Source organism: Microcebus murinus, chromosome 3 (assembly GCF_040939455.1).
Source record: "Microcebus murinus isolate Inina chromosome 3, M.murinus_Inina_mat1.0, whole genome shotgun sequence".
NCBI lineage: Eukaryota > Metazoa > Chordata > Mammalia > Primates > Cheirogaleidae > Microcebus > Microcebus murinus.
In genome coordinates, this window is record NC_134106.1 from 710,109 (window position 1) to 728,280 (window position 18,172).

Here is an 18,172-nt window from a genome sequence, read left to right on the forward strand (position 1 = left end):
TTTTAGTCTTCTACATGTGGCTACCCAATTTTCCCAGCACCATTTATTGAATACAGATTCTTTTCCCCAGTGTATGTTGTTGTTTGCTTTATCAAAGATCGGATGGCTAGATGGAGATGGTTTTATATCTGGGTTCTCAGTTTTGTTCCATTGGTCTATGTCCCTGTTCTTGTGCCAGTACCATGCTGTTTTAGTTACTATAGCCTTGAAATGTAGCTTGAAGTCTGGTAAATTGATGCCTCTCAATTTGTTCTTTTTGCTTAAGGTTGCTTTTGCTATATGGGGTCTTCTCTGGTTCCATACTTAACTACTTGGAGACGCACTGAGTCATGCACTGTTGTAAATGCTCAGACTTTCTGCTATAGGGAGCATGTTCCTCTTCATGTGCACATTTCGTCTCTTGCAGGTGAGCACATGGGACTGGGCGCGAGCGGACCAGATCTATTACCTCTGTGAGGTGTTATGTAAAGTCCACAAGGTAGGTGTCCTCTGCACTCCAGAAGCTTCCATGCAAATAACATGTCCCTTTGTCCCTTTGGTTTTAAAGAGTGGGAGAATTATTTGTTCACCGTATGCCATTGGAATAATAAAATAATGTGAACATCGTCTAGACCCATCCAACCTCCTGTCCAATAAGGTCATCATGGTTGTCTCCTGTTGCTCAGGTGAGCAGATGATTAGAAGGTGTGTGTGTGTGTGTTAGTACTTCCCATCATAATAATACATTCCAGAAACTTTAGTTTTTGTCACTGCTGCTGCTGCTGTAGTTGTTGAGGTCATTTTTTAACAAATCAGATTCAAATTTGTGTCCTGAAACCTTTTCTTATTTAAGCCTGGTCTGGCCTGTCAAGAATAAGTTATAGAGTATTTAATAATTCCACTCCCATTAGAGGGAAAGTGCTTGCTGACTAATAAAGGGAAAAGTCGTATCCAGAACAGTCATAACGAGCCTTCAGAATAATCCAATTGGGTCGGTCACTTCCAAAGCAGTTAATCCATTGTCATGAAATCAGTTTTCACTGTTTCCAGTGGGGTCACACATCGTCCTGTGCTGTGCACGCCACTTAACAAGGACTCTGCGTGTCAGAGGAAGGAGGGTTCAGCCATGGAGCACACCGTGTAGCCTCTGCTTAGTTCCTGTTGCACCTGTTGACATATTCGAGATAAAGATAACTGCATGTGTAAACGCGGATTCCACTTAATTGAACAAACTTAGGAAATATAGTTAAATGATTAAGAGTCTTAGCAGACCTCAGGTTTTGCAGAAAATTCTTTGCAACACAAAATTATGCAAAGAATTTGGAGTGTTGAACTCGAAAGGGTGTGGGAGAGAGACGAAAATCACCCATCGTCACTAAGTGACCTAAGGTTGTAGTTTGCACAGTGTCCACTGCCCCCACCCCTCCGGAGCAGGGTACCCCCTTCATTGTCAGGCTGACCTGGGGCTTTATGGCCTGTGCATGTCCACAGCTGTGACATGAGTCGAGGCGTGAGGCCTGTGTGTGATGAGGTCTGGTCCCTGTCATCCCACTGCTGCCGTGAGGACAGCACAGCCTTGAGACCACCAGGCTGGGGAGGGTGAGAGACCCCGGAGCGGGTAGAGCCATGCCCCAACCCCCATAGCCGAGCGCCCTGGCCACAAGTGCAAGAGCAGCGGTCCCAGGCTTGCTGCAAAGCACCACGGAGATGCCGTGTCCACTGAGAGGCAGGGAAAGCCAGCAGAACTGGCTGACCACGTGTGCGCCAGGGTGGACGGAGGTCAAACCCTGCCTCCGTCACTGGAAAGTGCACATGGTTTCTGTGAGGCTCAGTCTTCTCATCTGTAAAGTGGGGATAGCAATAGCTCATTTTATGCTGTATTTCATGATGCTATTGGCAGGGGTTCTGCTAATTAAATGGGATGACCCCCAGCTGTTGCCACAAAGCGCGCTCACTAGATGCAGGCTTTCTGCACCGTTGCCGTGGTCCCTGGGTGCCGACCCTCTGTTCAGAGCCTCAGGTCCAGGGCGTCCCTGGCCAGTGATTCTCAGACTTGTCTGACTTTAGACCCACCTGGGGGGGGGGTGTTGATGCAAAAGGGTTTGATTTTATTTGGTCTGAGTTGTGGCGGAGACATCCACATTGATTCTTTTAAACTTTCCTGGCAATGTCACTATGTAACTAAACCTGAGAACTGCGGTAAATACCATGCAGTCTGTTGTAGAACAGTGCCTTGTAAATAGGGTGTATGTTATTGCCTGACAAAGTCCCTAGAATCATTAAATATTAAGGAGATACAGCCTATTGATCAGAGGAGTTGTTGTATTAACACCATTAACAAAATCATGAGAAGTGTGTGTTTGCTGTAGCAATGCAGTAATGACGATGACATTTGTCTTAGTTACTCCTTCTTCATTTGTTTCATTTTTAAATGCTACCTCGACATCTTCCTTCCTGCAGTAGTTGAAATGCTTCTGTTCAGTTATTAGCTCCTTTACTAAAACTGACAGTCTGAGGGAGACACAGAGCTTTCGTCTCTGCTCCGTGATCCGCTGCCGACAAACAAGTCCCTAAACCTGGAGGGGCTGGAACGACACACGTGATCCACAGCTCCAGCCTGGGCTCACGGACTCCAGTCTCCAGGTGGCAGCCAGGGTTCCGGCCCAGTGTCTGCTGTCCCAGCCACACGCCCTTCCAGGGAGGGTCTGCGTCCAAGCTCAGGGCTGTGGGTGTTGGTGGCATCCAGCTGCGGCCATGGCTGGAGAGAGGGTCTGTCCCAGCAAAGTGACCGTCACTCTTGCTGCGTCCTGCCTGTCACACGCAGGTCACTGGGCTGAGCCCCACAGGAGGACAGAGGAGGAAGTGGCCATGCAGGAACAGAGCAGGCGGGACACTGAGGACTGCTTTGGGGACACCTGCTCCGCCATGGCCGTCCGTGTTGGGGGTCAGCCAGCCAGCGCTGGCAGAGGGGAGGCATCCCCCCATCCCGCCTCTGACCCGGCCGACAGCGGGGACTCGGAGCCTGCTCGTGCCAGGTGCTCTCAGGACTCAGAAGCAAAAGCCACTGCCCAGGCCAAGGCTCAAGAAGCGCTGGAGGAAGCGTTTACCTGACACCTGTTCCAAACGGAAGCACCTGCCCAAAACACCTGGACAGGTAGCACGGCACAGAGACCGTGATCTCCGCACCTGACTTTCAGACCACATTCAACACAGACTATCTGTTCTCATCACAAGTGTCAGCTTTTGTTGCATGACAGCCCCTTCGGTGCAGCCTGCAAACCTGAAAGGTTCTTACTGTTCAAATTCACATTTGTAATACCTCAGTTAATTATGTCGCTCGGGTAGGAGTATGAAGCATTTAAGATGTTTCATTTTAATAATCTGACAAAAACATTATCCTAGCAAAATAAGATTTATTTCCCAGAAAGTTTAAAATACTCTTAAAGAATTGGGTTAAAGAAGGTATCACACCAAAGTTAAATTTCTCTAGAAAAAAAGATAATAAAAATATTGGAGATGATAGCCTCACATGTGTATCACAAGTGATTATTTAATAATTAAAAGTTAAATTCAACAAATTGAAAAAGGATCAAATTCACACATGGAAAATACTTGTATATAAATACAGAGGAATTCATGAATTAAAAAATAGGAATATGATGGAATTTGTAAATGTACTAAAAAAAAATCTCATTTTAAATTGAAGAAGAAGATGAGCTACTTACTAATAACCCTGAGAAAGGGAAACAGAAAAACAGACCACATCACACACCTGCTCCTGCCTGCCTGGCCTTGGAGGTGTAGCTACGCTGGAAGATGAGAAATGTTTGCTGTTATTGGTTATCACTATTTTCTACTGTAGGAGAGCAACGTACCATATAATAAATTGCTTTTTGTCTTTTTCACATATGTGTATGCAAAAAGTAGAAAACTGTGTATAGAAAGTGAAAGTTTAAAACATGCAATTTTTTTTTCTGAAAATTTGAAAGAGTTACCACTTAAAAGTTAGAAGTTTTGAATGAATATCTATGTTTTAATGTTTGGTTTGTTTCCTTGAAACTAAAAGTATCCTCAAAAATAATTCTCTCATCCTAATTCTAGTTGATTTATTTTAAATCTGTATCTGGAATTCTAGGCAGCCTCTAGCAGAACTACCTACAGGAGAAAGGCATCCCCACAATAACATCAAAAGGATAAATAATAAATTTACTTCCAATTTCTGAAAAGTTCATTTGGCCACATGTTTCTTGATGTTTTAATTTTTGTTGACTTTGTTACTGAAAGTGTTAGAAAGGCCCAGTGAGTTCAGATCCAGGCCCTTCATTACAAGTTGTCATGAACAGTAGTAAAAAATAAAATCATTTAATGATCATAAAACAGACACTACTGTGCTAGGCACATTCATCAAGAACATACTGGAAGAGGGCAGAGTAAAATAGTAACTGTGGCTAACTCTGGGTGATGGCTTTGCTGATTATTTTTGCTTTCCTTTTCCAAATTCTTCCATGTTTTCTAAATTCCCTATAACACGAGTGCATTATTTTCAAAATGATAAAAAAATGAGCATATTTGAAAGTGAGTCTCGTGGTTGTCTGTATGTGTAGAGTGTCATTTATCAAAATCCCACGGGAGAGTGGCGTAGCTCTGGCAGCCCCTCCTCTGTCCTGCACGCCCAGCCTTCTCCCACCGCAACCACGTGGCCACGCTTTCCACATCCTCCACGTTCTCCTGGTGTTGGTGTGACTCGGAAGAGTCATCGCATTTCAGATACTTCGTTCGTTGAGAAACTGCAGGGCCAACTCTTTTTTATGCAGCTCATTTTTCAACAAAGATTAGAAAAAATAATAAATATTCCATGATTATGCAATTGTGGGATTAGCCAGGAGAATGGCTACAACAAATAAACTCAAAATAGGGTGAAAAATAATAATAAATCTCTAGCATTCAATATTTTTAAAAAGAAGATCAAATTTTGTGAGATGAATGTCCTAAAGTCTTTAAATAGTGACCTTACAGAACAATCTCTTTTTTTTTCATGACAGCTTTAATTGTTGAAGATCACTTAGCACACATGCAATTAAAAGCATCTATATGCATTTAATTCATCTTTCAAAAATTGTAATAAATAGGTAATTATCACAAAAACTAGCACCTTTTAGTATATATTTTTTAAGTTTGTTTTCATAATTACCATTTCAAAGTATATTCATTCATATTTAGACCAGAAATCAAATTTTGAAGTTGCAATTTTGTTTTTTATGATACATTCTCCTCTCTAAAAGTTATTTTTCCTAACTCTTGAAATTATGTATTCAGTACTTCAATACTCATCACGAAATAAGTGAGGAAGCTGCACCAATCAGCCTTGGTTGCAGCCATGGGGCACGCGGCAAACAGCGCCGGGTGGACTGTGGGACGTGCACCGTTGCAGGACAGCACCGTCCTGCGTGGGAGTGAAGGGACATGTCCTCTCAACATAAGAATATTCTACTTAACCTGTTCAGGGAAACTAAATTTGCTCCTGTGTCTGACAGAGGGTCTCGGTGACGGAATCGGTCTTTTACCGAGTGTCTCCACCGTAGGCTTGGAGCCAAGCCCTTCATGACGTCCCTGAGTTAATCCTCTGTCGGAAACACAGATGGGAGAGCAATTTCCAGAAGCCTCACCGGAGGCCGGGGTGGGACCGAGGTTTGCTCACCTCGAATCCTGCTCCCTTTCCCTTGTTAGAAGCAGCGGTGACCCGTGAGTCTCTCCCGGTATCCACCGGCCCTGTGGCTGCCTCAGTTCTCCAAGTGGTCAATTGCATAATTACCCTGCTGGGAGTTAGAATCCCTAATTGCTTTTCCTAAAGTCAAGGCAGGGCGACAACTGCACTGGTTAAAGTTAAACAGGCCCAGAAGACTTTATTCAAGCACGTTACAGTAGGGGAGGGGGGTTGAACTCAACTGCCCTGAGATAAAGTCAGAGCTGGGGCGAGGGGGTGCACAGCTGGCTCCCCAGATATGCCCAGGGACAGGAAGGAAAATACAGTTGACCCTTACACAACGTGGGCTCGAGCTGCACTGGTTCACTTATAGGTGGATTTTTAAAAATATATTGGAAAATGTTGCGGGGAAATTTACAACAATTTGAAAAACTTCACAAATGAACTACGTAGTTAGCCTAGAAATACTGAAAAAAAAATTTAAAGCTAGGTGTGTCATGAATGCATGTGATAGATGTGGATACTAGTCTGTTTTATCATTCGCTACCATAAAATATAAACAAAGCTGTTCTAAAAAGTTAAAATTTGTCAAAACTTACGCACGACCCAGACCACACATGCACCGTTCAGAAGGCAGAAACGTAAGCAAATGCAAAGAGGCAGCGTTCAGTCACAGCGCACAAAGTCGGCTGTGCACACAGCGCCCCGCCGCGGTGACGGCACAGCCACCTGCTGTTGCTGCCGCGGTGAGCTCAAGCCCCGTGCGCGGCCGTCTGCCCCGCGACTGCTCGTCTCCACGTAGCAGCACTTACTTCCAGGAAAGCACAGACTTCAGTAAGAAGTGATCTCGGCAGCCCTCACGCACGTCTCAGGGGTCTGGTGCAAGACCGTCACCCTGAATGACACGGCGGGACCCCGAGAACTGCGCTGGTGACCTGCAAGTGCTCCCGGCAGCAGAGGGAGGACGTCGCAGGTGAAGCCGCGCCGTCCGGTACCTGGTGCAGGTCCAGGTGCCGTTTCACCATTTCAGACAGACGAGTCTTCTTGTAAACAGATGATGTAAACTTACGGCGTCGATAAATACAGTATGGTACTGTAATCGTGTGTTCTCTTCTTTCTGATTTTCTCAATACCGTTTTCTTTCCTCCAGCTTACTTTATGATAAGGATACAATGTTAGTACATGCAACATACGTGTCAGACCCCCCCCCCGCCCCCTAGGGTCCCCGGCAAAGGGGGGGTCGGCTCCCACCGTCCGGAAACAGCCTCCGTTCCGACTCTGATGGGGTTTCCACCCGTGCCCTGTTTTTCAGCTCCGGCTCGCAGACGACTGCTGGCTACAAGCAAACTTGTATCTGGGGCTTCGGGACTTTGACTGTGAGGACCAGGGGCCGTACTGCTTCAGCGTCGCGGCCGGCCACGGGAAGAGCCACTTTTTCCACGTGGAGCTGGGCAGTGAGCTGGCGGTGTGGGAGAAGTCGTTCCAGACAGCCACGTTCACGGAAGTGCGGAGAACCGGGGTAAGCCGGCCACCCACGCTCCTCCCCCAGCTTCACTGGGAGGCCTGGAACACGGCAATTAGAGCACATGCCACTGTTCATGTCAGAAAAAATGACGTGCTCCACGGGTGAGCACTTTCAGTCTGCGACACCGTGTCCAATGCACTTTCCCCGAGTCGCGGGCTTCGTAGATAACGGGGGCTGCTGGGGAAGGTGAGGCGGGGTGTCTGCGTCTGCGTCTGCACCTGTATTTACGCTGAAGGTGAGGGAAGGGCCAGAACACGTCCAGCAGGGACTCGGCTGGCGTTACGCTCCAACTCCTGGTGGGAGACCAAACGCCAGCGCACACGTGAACACGCGGCGTGAGTCTCCTGGATGGTTGCGGTAGTTTAACCCTTTGCGCTCGCTTGCTTTTTTTCTCGATTCCTTTATTCTACTCGGGGTTTAATTTTTTTTTTTTTTTTTTTTTTTTGCAATCACACAAGAGGAGGTTTATTTTCTGGCTAGCCAGGGTCCAAGCCCCAGAGCACCAACGCAGTGGCCACTCTCGCAGGCAAGGACCTTTAATTTTTTAAATACCCCAGATTTTACAAAGCGTGGCAGTAGAATAAAAAGCTGGAGTTTCTTTTCACACAAACTTATTTGGATTTTTTTTTATATTTCAAATTATCGATACATTCAAAGAGTAATTTTAATCTCTATAATTTTTGCTAACCGTGTCGAGTCACACTGGGCATCCGAGTGCAAAGGGTTGAGCGCGGGGTGGCCCTTCCTCTCGAGCTCACCGGGCGGAGGGAGGACACAAAGCAGCTTTGGTGTCCGGGCTGCTCTCTCCTCCTTGACGACGGTGAATGAATCGCTCGCAGACTTGCACGGGTGTTGTCTGGGTGGAGAAGGAAGACGCATCACAGCCCTCGCCATCGGGCACGGCGGGATGACCCCGTCACCGGGGAAACCCACCTGCACCGCTAGAACCCGGAACGACGGAAGGTAAACGGAGCCCTGCGTCACGGGGGAGGTTTGACGCCACGCGGCCATGCTGGGCCCGTCCCGGCCGAGCGTTGGTAACTCTGAGCCTGCGAACTTGCTCACTGAAGGCAGCCACCACGTCTTTGAAAAGCATGCTGCGAATGCGCACGTACTGTCATTATCCATCTCTCGTCCAGCTGTCGGGTGTGTGAGGGCTCCGTGACGCGCCGTGACGGGGCAGGCAGCGTCCGTAGCCGTTTCGTGCACAGCCAAATCCGAGGGTCCCAGCACGACTGTCTCCACGGGGTTTCTCGGTGGGTCCCGTGAGGGGTCAGCGTGTCACGCAGAAACCTCCGACAGGCAGGTGGGTGCTGGGCTCGCCGCTCGAGCACCTCAGCAAGATTATTTTAAATAGCCCCATTTTAGATAATTTCTGTGTTACAGACACTGTTCAGAGCTCTCCGAGCCCAGTGCCATACGCATGAATAACAAAACAAGCTCTTCCCCGAGCCTCCTGTCTCCCGCACCTCCTCCAAGCTTAGCTACAACCGCCAATATTGTGTTCTATTCTATCCAATCTGATTTTAGACATATTCAAGCATTATTTTTTATTAAAAATATATACACCATATATGAATATTTTTCTGCAATGTGCAAGATTTTTGTGCCTTTTTCTGACCTCAGTTTATCTAAATTTTTATTTACAGCAGCAATGTCCTGTTAGAATTTAAGATGTAAAAATACAGATCTCTTTCATAATAGCAACACAAAAGCACAAGATATTAAATATCTGTGTCAGATAGGATACCTTTGGCTACAAGTAACAGAAAGTTCCTGACTCCTACCACCACAAACAATAAGGAATATTGCCATTCGTTTAGGTAACAAGGTTTCCTTATCTCCACCCTCCTGGGTTTTGTGATTTAGATTCCCCCCACCCCGGGGGATGGCTCCCTCCTGGTCACAGGCCCCCGAGGCAGAAGGAGCTTCATTTCACAGGAGTGCTGGGTGGGGAGGGAAGGTCCCCACCGACAATTCAATGCAGGCGACCTTCACCCCACGCTGGAAGGTCAAGTCTCAGGTCGTGACCCCACCGGTTCTCCCCACCCAAGGCTGACAGGTGTCTGCTGCCAAGGCTGCCTCTGGGGCCGGGAATGAGGTCAGCTCCCCCAGAGCACCGTGGAGAAGAGACAGGTGCACCCAACGTCAGAGTGATTAATAGATTCCAAGGGAGGGCTCTCTGATGGGAGGGGTTGTGGGCGTTCGTGTAGGGCAGGCGGACACCAGTGTCCACCGTCGGACCCAAGTAAAAAGAAACGACTGAGGCGCTTTCCACAGGACACACAGAGAGCCAAGTGAGAGGAGACGCGAGCTCCCTGAGCTCGTGAGCCCGTGCACGAGCCAGCCGCCGTCAGCTCAGCTTGTTCACCCAGCCTCACCTGCAAGGGGGAGTGTGAGAAAACCAGCACCCTCTGCACCTGGGCCGGCCCAGCCTGCTCCCCCCCTCAGGGGGGCCGTGCGGGGCCATCTGGTTGCCGGAGCAACCGACCCAGTCGCAGCTGCCCCCCAACACCTGAGTTTCCCTGTCGATGTTTCCAGAGCACCCTCTCGCATAGACATGGCAGAGTCAGGAGAACCCGCACGTTTGCAAAGACTCGATTTCAGTGTTTCTCGGAGCCCGGCTGTCCAAACCTCGGGTTCTCTCCCCCCGGGAAGCAGAAGGGAAGCTTCCAGATGTCCGCACGAGGGAGAGAGCAGGGAGGAACAGCCCCGCCTTGTCCTGCCCATCCTTGGAAGAGGCACCTCCGGGGCGCTCCAGCGAGGTCCAGAAACAGGGTGGGTGGAGGGAGGGGAGGATGGCCCGTCTCGGGAGAACGCTCTGAGCATGGAAATGGTTTACGGGGAGGAGAGGTCCTTTGGAGAGCAGTACCGGAGGCGTTGGGACAGAGTCCGGCCCGGCGGGGAGTTTGCAGGGGAAATGCTCCACGGAGGGCCGGACCCAGGAGCACCTGTGACACTCGAGCCCACGGCGGGGCGTGCGGGAGGCAGAGTGTCCGCACACCACGCGCGGGTGGGGGAGCCGCCTTCAGGAGGGCGGGCCCTTGAAACAGCCCTGCAAGGGGGAAAGCCGAACTGGACGCTCACACTCGGCACGTTTACTTACCCGGTCGGCCCTCTCCGCGTTGGACGTTGCAGTGGAGCCTGAGGGATATGAGTGACGGGCCTGCAATTTTGGGGGGGAACATTGGACGCAGACACATTAACTGTCCTCTGAAGGCTCCTCTGATTCGTCAGCAGGAGGAGGCGGGGACCCCCGCTGTCCCCGCCAGCCTGTGGTTTAATAACGGTGACCGCCGTGACGGCTAAGGCTTCCTCCGCGCGGGGACCGGACTCACTCTTGTAACTGGGGCTGCTCTTCCTGTGCCTGAGTTCTGTGTGATGATTCCCTGCCGGGACACAGAAAACCAGGACGCCGTTCTCCGGGCTCCTCTTCGCACTGGAGATGGACCGTCAGGAGCACTCGGGTGTCAGCTCCCGCCGCAGTTTGGCGCGAGAGCAGTGGCGGGTCCCGCCCGAGGCTGCCTGGCTTCCCAGGAGCCACTTCCTGGCCCGAGGATGCCGATCAAGCAGGTGATGAGATTTCTGCCAAACTCTCCTTACATGTGGCTGTGTTTTTTTCCTTCTCACACGCCCACATCTTTGCAGGACACGGGACCCGTGAGTCTGCACAGGACGCTCGTGATATGACGTCAGATTCATCGGAGCTTTTCTGACCCAGATGCGCTCCTGCACCTGACTCTAATCCATCCTCGCTCCCTTGCCCGCCCCGCAAGGATTAAAACCACTTGAATAGTAATACGCATTTGCAGTTTTTGAAGGTGCACATGAATTACTTCAGGTACTTTGTGGCAAAGGAAGGATGAAATAGAAAGAAAAGAACACATCGATCTAGTTTTCTGAGACGGAGGGGAGAGTGCAGGGCCGAGGCTGCCGCAGGGCCTGAGGACTGAGCTCTGATCTTTTCCTTTTGCTGCAGAAACTCCTTCCTAAGGAGGCCAGCTGGGTCAGGCTCACAAGTGGTAAATTCCCACTAAGCGGCTTTTGTTAACCAAATGAAGCCGTGGTTTACTTCCCAACCTGATCCTGGTATGGCATTAACATCACCTGAAAGATAAGAAGCCCCTGTCTTAACTCAAGCACCCTAGCAAACGCCTAGCTTAAACTTGAAACATTCTCCTGTCTGGACCTCCCAGAGTGCTCACACCTTGATCTTAAAGTAAACATTTCCTTTCTGATCTTTTAGATAAAGCCCAACTCTCTCAGCCGTTTGCCAGCCAAAGAGTCTTTAAACCCACCTATAACCTGTAAGCCCCCCCTTTCTAGATGCCCCGCCTTTTGGTGCCAAACCAATGTGTGCCTCTCATGTATTGATTTGTGACTTTACCTGTAACCCCCGTCTCTCTGAAAATGTATAAAACCAAACTGTGACCCAGCCACGGCAAGCCCACTTGCTCAGGGCTTCTCTGGAGTGGCTCCGGGCCATGGTCCTCTAATGTGGCTCAGAATACACTTCTTTCCAATATTTCAGGGTTTGGATGTTTTCCATCCACAGGCCACACACATCACACCTAAGGATGCAACTTCATTTTCAAGCCTTTTAACTTCAATAAATCTCTTTATTTACATGTTGTGCCTCATGTAAGTGTTTCCATGACCATTAGCCGAGATCTCCCCGCGTCTCAGCGTGTCTGCTTCTCCAACACCCCCTGGGTGTGCGGTGACTGAGCCCCTCACCACAAGGAGACCAGCGCCGGGGCCGGGCCACCCGGGACCTGGTGACCAGTCTTGGACATAGTATTTTGGTTCTAAATTTCCAGGGTTTTTTTTTTTTTCCTCTCCTCATCAATACATGCCACACTGTATTGTAGTGAGTTTCAATATTTTAACCATAGTTTTCTAGGTAAACTGAGGCTCTGGACTGTAACCAAGAAAGCTGGGGTATCAGAGCTGACATTGGCCAGGGCGAGCACCACACTCGGTCAGACCCGATTACATTGCAGCAGGAAACGAGCTTATCCGTCCTTCTAGAACACTCCTGCCATGGACAAAGAGCATGCCTTCTAGCCGCCAGCCACAACTCTGGTTAAACAACAACAAAAAAAAATCCAGGTCTCAAGAAAATACAAAATGAACATATGCCCAAAGTTGTCATCTTACTTCTTTATTATTGCGGAAACCGATGTGCTGTTTAAACGTCCACAGTGGGTTTGAGAGACTCACTGGGTGGGTGCAGCTGAGCAAAGAAAAGACATACCGGGACAGGACTGCTGTGTAGGCAGAAAACTCCCTCACTAAAGCCCAACAGGCTCAGAAACCGGAGCCTTTGCGGTTGTCTGTTCCACCAGACAGGAATTACAGAAATATACCAGTTAGCTTTTCCCTCTGTTGACTTGAAAATTACCCACAGGACAGAAAACCAGGACCCAGACTATGCTCACAGAGCAGCAGCCTGTTTCCAAGTTTCAGGAAATTCTTCCGATAATTCTTCCTTTTTGTTCATAAAGAATCTCCAGAGGTCATTCTTGTGCACACACAGAAGCATGAGCGTGCACACACACATGCATGAGCGTGTGCGCACACGCAAGCACACAACACAGCACCTTCTCCCTCGTGTGCCTTGATGGTGCGTGTAGGAGTGACAAGGCACTGATTCATTTTAGAGTCACCGAGTTGCTTCGACTCCTGTGTGACCCTGAGTAACAGCTGATGCCAGAGAATCAACCTCTTTCGATAAACTGGGAAACACCAAATCTAACTCAGTGTGAGCAGAAGAACTAAGATGTATCAGATGGAAAACAATGAGCTAAAAAATCTCCCCCTACCCTCCCCAAAATAGATAAAAATCAATGAAACCAAAATTTCATTCTCTAAGATAAAAAAAAATCAGTAAAACTTTTCCAAGACTGATCAAGAAACAAAAAAAGAAGACACAAAATTTGAGTATTAGAAACACGAGAGGTGATATTGCTGCCAATTCTACAGATACCAAAAAGGGTAATAAGACAACATTGTGAACAACATTTTAAAGTTGCCATTAAATCTGACAACAGGGCTGAAATGGAGACATTCCCTGTGAGACGCAACCTCTCAAAGCTCACTCAGGAAAAAATAAATAACCCGAATGGCACTTTCATCTATTTTTTTTTAATTGAATTTACACTTAAAGACCTTCCCACAAAGTAGATTCCAGTCACAGAGGGAATCACTGGTGAATTGGACCAAATACTTAGGAAAGAATCAATAACTAATTCCACACAAACTAACCCAGAAAAGTGGCACTGAAGGGTGGAGCCTGGACGCCCCTCCCCCACGGCGGCAGGGGCCTGACCCCAAAACTGGTCACAGGCAGAGCAGGGACCAGGGACCAGGGATGCAGAGGACGGAGCAGGCTCCATTGTGGCCGTAGGTAGATGTTCTGAACGGAATTTTACCTAATAAAATCCAATAGCGTGTAAGAAGGAGCCTATGTCATGATAATTAGTCATGCTAGGAACATGGGATTGGTGTTGAACTTGAAATCAATCCATTTACTCTATTGAGTCAACCAATTAAAAGGGGGAAAAGCATAACATGGTTTCGGTAGACCCACAAAACTATTTGACAAAATCTAGCATCGTGTCCGATTAAAATCAAAGCAAAGCGAAAGTCCTCCCCGCTCGCCAGGGATAGAAGAAAACTTTCTTGACCCGGTGAGAAGCCGCGTGCTGAGACCGCACCTGACCCGGTGAGAAGCCGGCGAATCCGTTGCTGTGCCCCGTGTCCTCCGCAGATTCCGTGCGGGGCTGGCGAGGTGGGTCGTTGCCTCGCAGAGAACGTCCCCTCCGCCCGACCCCAGGGTCCAGGTGTCCTCATCCCTCACTCACTCTGCAGGCTCCGGTCCTCCTCCTTGCCGCCCCGCGTCTAGACTGCGCGGCCGCGTCCGTCCACCGCCGGCCCTGAAAACCAAGTCAGTGTTTGTCAGGACTTTGTCAAAGACGAGAGCAAACGAGCCCGAGAGACGATGTAAGAGTCTTCGTGTTAGTGTGATCTACGCCCCTCCTTTCTCCGGGGTTTTGCTTTCTGTGGTCCCGGCTACCCGTGACAACCGTCGTGCAAAACTGTCAAACGGAAAATTCCCGGAAACAAACAATTCGCAAGTTTTAAATTGTGCACCGTTCTGAGTGGTGTGATGGGATCCCCGGTGGCCCCACTCCACCCTGCCGGGACTCCTCGAACCATCCCTTTGCCCAGCGTGTCTGCGCGGTCTACACTACCTGCCGGTTATTCACTTAGTGTCACCATGGTGACCAGGTCGATGGCCTCGGCACTGCGGTGCTGGTGTCCAGGTCACCCTCGGTGTACTTGGAAATGGCCCCAACGCACCAGAGAGGTGACGCCGGCACGTTGCTATGGCGTTCTGTTCTTTTTGGGAGTTGTGGTTAGCCTCTTGCTGGGCCTAACTTACAGATCACCCCATGCCGCAGCCACGTGCATCCTGTACACCCCAACAACAGGCACAGGAAGAAACGTGGCGTGTGCAGTATTTGGCACCATCCCCGGTTTCAGGCAGCCACTGGGGGTCCGGGAACATACGTTCAGCAGACACGGGAGGGAAACGAAGTTTAATGCGTGGGCCGCTGTGGTGGTTCTTTTGCTTTTATCTGCGTTCCCATCGTGGTTTATGTAGTTTTTTTTTTTTGTTTGTTTGTTTTTTTTTTTTTTTTTTGAGACAGAGTCTCGCTTTCTTGCCTAGGCTAGAGTGAGTGCCGTGGTGTCAGCCTAGCTCACAGCAACCTCAAACTCCTGGGCTCAAGCGATCCTGCTGCCTCAGCCTCCCGCGTAGCTGGGACTACAAGCATGAGCCACCATGCCCGGCTGATTTTTATATTATATATATTAGTTGGCCAATTAATTTCTTTCTATTTTTATGGTAGAGACGGGGTCTCGCTCAGGCTGGTTTTTGAACTCCTGACCTTGAGCAATCCGCCCGCCTCGGCCTCCCAGAGTGCTAGGATTACAGGCGTGAGCCACCGCGCCCGGCCTGGTTTATGTAGTTTTACGTGACCAGAGACGTCTCCTCTCATCCCTGTCTGTGGGACGTCTCGGCTCTGCTCGTGTTTCCTGAGCCTGGTTGGGCAGATGCTCTGTCCGGGGTCAGGCAGGCCCGGATGGTCCGGAATGAGCCTCCCCCTGCCCGGACACCAGGGTGCAAGGGGCCAGGCGCTGTTGATTAGGCATCACGGACAACAAAGCTACGGGACAAAGTATCTTCAATTACCCTGCCTAGATACACGTGTGTGTGGGGGAGAGCGAGAGGGACATTCACTGCCCTTTGTCTTTTCCAGTCTGTAAGGAACTGGGAAGACAACCTAGAATAAGTCACTTAACCTTCCTAATTATTGGCTTGCTCATTTCTTTCTTTCTTTTTTTTTTGAGACAGAGTCTCGCTTTGTTGCCCAGGCTAGAGTGAGTGCCGTGGCGTCAGCCTAGCTCACAGCAACCTCAAACACCTGGGCTCAAGTAATCCTGGTGCCTCAGCCTCCCGAGTAGCTGGGACTACAGGCATGCGCCACCATGCCCGGCTAATTTTTTCTATATATATTAGTTGGCCAATTAATTTCTTTCTATTTATAGTAGAGACGGGGCGGGGGGGGGGGGTCTCGCTCTTGCTCAGGCTGGTTTCGAACTCCTGACCTCGAGCAATCTGCCTGGCTCTGCCTCCCAGAGTGCCAGGATTACAGGCGCGAGCCACCGCGCCGGGCCTGGCTTGCTCATTTCTAACATGAGTACTATGTTATCTCTTTGAATGATAATACGAAATTTAATCAATTGATGCTTATAAACTAATTCACCTTGAAATATGCAAAACATAATTTCCTTAAACATTTAAATTAATTTTCTAGATACATTTTTAAGAAATATCAGCCTTGAGTTATTTAAAAAAAAAAACCCACCACTGATAATGAGAGGCTTTGCAATACCATATGGAATAGTACATACAATAGAAAATACAAATGTGTTTCATTGTCTCTCCGGAAATAAGAAATGAACAAAGGAAACCTAAGAGGACCTCAAGTGAAACATGAAATAGTGCTTAGATTAGACGGGATTTATGGGATCATTAAAAGGTAATTATTCGTTTATTACCAGAAGCTCCAGTTTAATTACACAATTAAGTCTTAGATTATTTTCATTCTGTCCAGAACCTTATTGCAATTCTAATTTACCTGGTTGTTTTCAGACGTGGCCTGGCAGCCAGGTTTATCTTAGGTTAAAACCATCAGTGTAATCTTGTGGCTTATGCTGATTAAACGTTTTGTTTTCCTTAACGACACATTAATCGCACAAATGGCTCAGCAGGTGACTGTCCTTCATGGGACAGTCACGTTTTCTTCCTCTGAGCCTCCCTCTGTCCCTTCTCAGAGAAGCACCAGGGGCAGACGGGGCGGGCGAGCTCATCACCATTTTGGAGCCTGGTCCGAATTCATGTTAAAACTGAGCTTTTCCTTTAAACTCTTACTCTTAGAACACTCTCTAGACTGTATTCTCAGCCACTGACGCAAACTATGAATTCAATAAATCCATGAATTACATCATATTAAAATTATTTCAGGCCGGGCACAGTGGCTCAAGGCCGGGCGCGGTGGCTCACGCCTGTAATCCTAGCACTCTGGGAGGCCGAGGCGGGCAGATCGCTCAAGGTCAGGAGTTCGAGACCAGCCTGAGCAAGAGCGAGACCCCGTCTCTACTAAAAATAGGAAGAAATTAATTGGCCAACTAATATATATAGAAAAAATTAGCCGGGCATGGTGGCACATGCCTGTAGTCCCAGCTACTCGGGAGGTTGAGGCAGGAGGATCGCTTGAGCCCAGAAGTCTGAGGTTGCTGTGAGCTAGGCTGACGCCACGGCACTCACTCTAGCCTGGGCAACAAAGCGAGACTCTGTCTCAAAAAGAAAAAAAAAATTATTTCGTGCCTTCCTTTACAAACCTTCTAGAAAGGTCTGGCACTCCGTTCTAACGTCAACATGCTGTTTCTGGCAAGCGTGTCGTGGCGTCGTCTGGACTCCGTGACTGCCGACGGCCGATGCTTTGGATGCCGGAACTCAGACGCCCCAGCCACGGCTGCCCCGCCGCTGCGCACACGGACACCTCGGCCGCCAGCCCCTGGGAGGGGCGTGTTGACGATGACGCCTGTAACGCCAGTGGCCGCTTCCTGCCGCGAGTTCTACTCGGTCCTGCCGGCTCGGAGCCGAGCCTCCCGTCGCCCAGGGCGATGAGCGCCGCGGGTCCCGGCGCGGCAGACGCAGGGGCAGGTGAGCGGCGACAGCTCTCCCGCTCGGGGACGAGGGACTGGGGACGCGAACACGGGTCCGTGGAAGCGTCTTACCTGCAGCTGGCACTCGCCGTGTGTCCCGCGGGAGCCATGGCCTGCACTGCGGTCACGGCGACCCACGTCAACGTGAAACCTCTCCGGAAAAGCAGACGTGAAAGAGAAAGGAAAAAAGTGTGTTTCCAGCCAGCCGTGAGAGTGGAGGAAGAGAATAGATTCGCTGAAAGTCACAGGCAAGTTCAGTGCCAGGAGCCGGAAGTCGAAAGGAGGACACACCTGGAGTGTCTGCGTGGTTCTCCGTGGTGCCGTAGCTGACGCCACTGGCTTTGCGGGTCGCCCCGGGACCAACCTAGTGTCTGCGGTTCCCGGGTCCGAGCCCTGCAGTCTCGGGAGCCAAAACCAGGGCTCGGCAGACGGTGCCTTTCTGGAGGGAGACCTTCTCGAGGCTCTGTCTCCCAGCCTCTGCCGGGGCTGGGGACGCCACCCACCTGGCCACCCATCCCCCCTTGATGCCCACCTGCCCACAGTGGAAGATTCTCCATTTGGACTCAAGGACTCAAGTTATTTGGTTGGAATAAATGATACGGGATAATCCCATCTCGAGAACTTTAATCACGTGAAAAATCCCTCTCCAGGTAAGGAAACCTGTT

General features: G+C 49.5%; 1 protein-coding gene across 1 annotated transcript in view; it reads left to right on the forward strand.

The window, feature by feature from the left end:
- SNTG2 (syntrophin gamma 2) overlaps positions 1-18,172 on the forward strand; it is a 175,628-nt gene that overhangs the window by 135,454 nt on the left and 22,002 nt on the right. The window contains exons 13-14 of the mRNA XM_076000461.1: positions 407-478; positions 6,996-7,202. Coding sequence (XP_075856576.1) covers positions 407-478; positions 6,996-7,202 — 279 coding nt within the window. The remainder of the gene's footprint in view (positions 1-406; positions 479-6,995; positions 7,203-18,172) is intronic.